This window comes from Cupressus sempervirens, chromosome 1 (assembly GCF_028749045.1).
Source record: "Cupressus sempervirens isolate cs-2001-9-10 chromosome 1, ASM2874904v1, whole genome shotgun sequence".
NCBI classification, from domain to species: domain Eukaryota; kingdom Viridiplantae; phylum Streptophyta; class Pinopsida; order Cupressales; family Cupressaceae; genus Cupressus; species Cupressus sempervirens.
Window position 1 is genome coordinate 16,188,540 of NC_143118.1, and position 4,341 is coordinate 16,192,880.

Here is a 4,341-nt window from a genome sequence, read left to right on the forward strand (position 1 = left end):
TTAATAATAATTAATGCCAATGTGCAATTAACACTAACCCTGCTTGCCATAATACACATTATAATAACAAGATTCTAATATCATAAACAGGAATTTATATTTTCTGTGTTGGCTTTGCAGTGGCAGCTACTCACACTTTTTCTTTTCAAGAATAAGTTTTATTTTGGTTTGTTTGACGGGTGGACAATGCAACTGATCATTACTGTTGAGCTCAGGGCCTCCTTGAACAAAATAGACTGTTTGGAAAATTGACAGATACAGACAGAAAAACTCCATGTGACTGAGAAACAATTTCTTTCATTCAGATGCCAATCTCTTTCCAAACAATTCGTTTATGTCTACACAGAAATATTTTTGCAAGACCACTTCATTACATTCCTATTCTATCGTATCCAAAATCAAAAACAGCGAAGCACAATTTTCCATTAAAACATCCAAGGAAATTAAGCAACAAATCCTATAGATGCTGTATTTGTGGAAAGAAACCAGACCTTCGCATAGGCCACATTTTGATCTTCCTATTCTAAATCTTCAATATAAATAATATAATAATGCCCTGTCCCCTAAATGAAAGTTAAAAAAAAGTTTGCAACACCATTTATATTGAAAGTTTGTAACCAAAGAAAAATCCAAACAGCACAAATATCAATTTTATTGTAATTTTCCAAAATAAATCCACATCAAAAGATCCAATGGGGATGTTCATTCCAAACACCAACATTCATAAATACCCATATAAATAATCACTACTCGTAATGATTTCCATGCACTAAGGTCCTGTCATCAATCATGCTGTGGATTAAGATCATAAGGTCATTTACTTCACTCAGACAGCCTTCTGCAGGTGATTATCTGATTTACTTTACCATAATACTTATGAAATCCAAAGACTATAATGCGATTGTGGCTTCAATAACTTTTATTTCCTCAAACCAACATTGAAACAAATCAGATCAAGTCTCCAAATAAATAAATATATATCAATAATACATTTAGTGATCAGGTCTCAACCAGTATCCTTTGCACACCTTGTGATCCTACTGCATGATCTTCTATAAGGATTGGCTTGTTTAGCAGCACAGCTGTAATAAGGTCTGCCCTTCCTGCCACATGGAACACTATCACGAACAAGACCACCATAACTGATGTAACCCCTCCTCCTCCTCAAATTCCTCCTGTTAATCTCACTGTCCATTAACATCTCTTCCTCTGGAAAACAATCTCCAATCCTTCCATTGCACTTTGCAGAAAATGTATTGAACGCATTCCATACATCCATCACTTTGTTCATGTCATCTTGACTCCACATAAATCCATCGGTGCTCACCGTGGTCTCCAATGCAGACATTAAAACAGCCAGTAGCAGGCCGGCTGCAATAAGATTTGAAGTAGCCGCCATCGCTGAACAAATTGAATTGTTCAGAAGCCGAAACCCTAGTTAGGTTATTTCTTCTCGTAAATGAGATTTCGTGTATCTTTAAGAAGATCGTCACAAAGAGAGTTATACCCTGTTTTAAGCCGGTGTTGGATAAATTCAAAGGCATATAAATAGGAACAAGCTCTATGTTTGGAACAGAGATCATAACAACATACCTATTTTGAAGCCAATGCTGTTACCCAAGCCCTAATAATTTTACAGATGGACGACAGCGGGTGTAAATGCGAATCTGTGGATTTGTGCCGTCAATTATTTTTAGATTGACCTTCAAATGCAGCACGGCATGGATTGGAGAAGCCCTGCTATTTTTTCGCAACTTCTTTTTGGGCATTTTTGGCTGCAATCTAGATTTTCGACTTCTTTTTAAGGCATGGCATACTTGTTCACCATTTCCTCTGCATTCCTTTGTCTGCGCTTCATTTTGGTATTCATGACCTAAATTTGACATTGGTGTGTAGAAAATTGCAAGCTTATATCGGACACCTCTGGAACCCATTATTCCAATTTCAAATTGCTTTGCTTGAACACAGTATCAGTTTGCAGTGCCTTACTGCATTCTGCTCCCGCATATTATTTTGGAGATGGATGCGAACAGGGACCACATCTGAGTCAAACCAAAGACTTGTACTATGCTTTTAAAGAAAATAATCCATGCAACATCATTAGAGGTTTACAAGTGGATGCAGCTCTGGAATTTGATCAATCTAATTTATTAGTCTATAAGGCAGGAGAGTATAGTTTACACATACCGTCTAGTTCCTGCCTGCAGTAATATGGAGAGTAGTAATAACAATATAATAATATGAACTAAAAATTTGTAAAAATAATGTTTAGGGAAAAGTATTGTTGACAAAAAAAATTCTAAATTGAAAATTATTTCACCTTCATTTTTAATGTCATAGTCTAAAAGTTTTGATGATAATTATATATGCACATGTAATTGTTAAGCTTATAAAATTTGTTTAAACATAAAAATAGAAATTAAACAAACTATTAAATTTAGAATGGAAAAAACAAATTGGAACACCTTTTATTTGCAGTGCTACAAATCCTAGCAGATGAGCCTTAGTCAGCGAAATATAAGTGGAATTGGCAAAAGATGCAAGGAAGGACGGAAAAAAAATTAATGCTATATTATAAATTACTAATAATAATGATGTTAACTTTGATATATTGATTCACTAATTTATAAATGTTATAAATATGTTTGATAATAATTAATTAAAGAGAGAAAAAATATTTTTTGATCTAAATTATAAATTTGATAATAGATCTATGCAATTCAAAATATATTTAATTAGTTTTTCAAAAATAAGTCTATACATTTGAAATAAAATTCCTCTTAAGAATTTCATCTTTTAAATAGAAATGAGTATATTTTAAATGTTGATAAATTTTCCAACAAGCACTAAATTAACTGCAACTAAATCTTCTTTTAAATTTGGATTTGATTGAATTTATAGACAAGTGAATACTTCATTTCCACGCCACCAACTCACTTATTATAGGAAGTCGACTATAAGGTTTGATTTAACCAGCTTGTGTCTTTTTGAAACAATGTGTTTGTTTCAATATTTAATTGCTACTAAGTGTTTGGTTTTTGTTTCTCAAATTGATCAACACATTTCAAATTTTTATTGGAAAACAAATAGACGTTCAAATAAATCTCTTCATAGTAGAATCTTCTGAAGTTCCGTACATGTCATAAAATTTGAAAAAAGGCAAAAACCTAGAAATTAAAAAATTTGGATCACTATACAACTCTGTCTTAATGAAAAGCGCTCTCATTGTACACCTCCAAGTACACTCAAAGCTATCAGTGGAAAACCATTTTTGGAGCAAGGCAGACAAATTAAATAAACCAATCTTCGGATTCACTACACAACAATAAGAAATAGAATGTAGAAACAACAAGTCTCTGATCAAAATTTTGGAAGAAATTCACCAAACAACTAATAAAGTAAAATAGAAAAGTGCTCAAATGCATTGTAGGCTTTGGTATCGAATATGTTTGAAGGTAAGACAGATTAACATACCATGTAAAAGAATATTGGATCTTATTTGACAAAGTAGCACATAACAATTTATTTTCAAAAAATGATTCCCTAGCAACTGCTGCTAACGATAACAATATTTTTTTTGTTTGCTCAGAAAACTTGAAAACTGTAACCACAATTGGAATCTCAAATATTTCAAAGGGGAAAGCTATAGAGAATCGTCTAAAGTGGCCAGAAGGAAAATGAAAAAATAATTTAAAAAAATATCAATATACAAAAGAATGAATAATGCTTGCATAAATTATAAATTAAAATAAAACAATGAGGGAAAAACAATGCAAAACTTGAAGGAAGATGAATTTTTTACCTCAATATTTGCTTCAAAAATGGAGGTAACATAATACCAATTGTTCTCCAAATTGATTTGGAAGAGACACTTCAAAGATAGAAGATCATTTAGAAGAGAGACTACAAAGAAAGAAGACCATATACAATAGATGAATGTTCAAGATTCTTGACTTTCTGTAATTCACAATCCCAATTGATAACACACATTCAATGTGGATAACTTTTTTCTAAAAACTACATTAAATGTTACCATTGATGTGGCAAATCTCTGAGCTTTCAGTACAGATTGGTAAATCTCTTCTGACATTTTCAGATTTATAATAATACTTGTTACTGTGCTATACGTGTGCACAATGAAATATTTCATTGTTACATCAAGTAAAAATTTTAAAAAAATTTGGAACACTGACTGTTCAATGTACCAGCGAATAAGGTCATAGATAAATAATTTTAAATAATAAAGAAACATTATGTTTAAGTAGGAACATGTGAAAATTCATAAATTTGATTGGTTGAATAAAAATTCAAAATAAGCATCTGGTGGATGCTATAGTTTCC

General features: G+C 31.9%; 1 protein-coding gene across 2 annotated transcripts; it reads right to left on the reverse strand.

Annotated features, from left to right (window-relative positions):
• Window positions 1-901: 901 nt before the first annotated feature.
• On the reverse strand, window positions 902-2,101 carry LOC149575935 (protein RALF-like 19). 2 transcript variants are annotated; one of them, XM_089816019.1, is made up of 2 exons: window positions 1,594-2,101; window positions 902-1,475 (listed from the first exon to the last, which is right to left on the reverse strand). In XM_089816019.1, exon 2 carries the CDS (start codon window positions 1,397-1,399, stop codon window positions 1,007-1,009), a length of 393 nt encoding a protein of 130 aa, XP_089672145.1. In that variant the 5' UTR covers window positions 1,400-1,475; window positions 1,594-2,101; the 3' UTR covers window positions 902-1,006. The 2 variants fall into 2 exon arrangements, with proteins under 2 accessions (XP_089672145.1, XP_089672143.1); XM_089816017.1 differs by having other exon boundaries at window positions 902-1,508.
• Window positions 2,102-4,341: the final 2,240 nt, after the last annotated feature.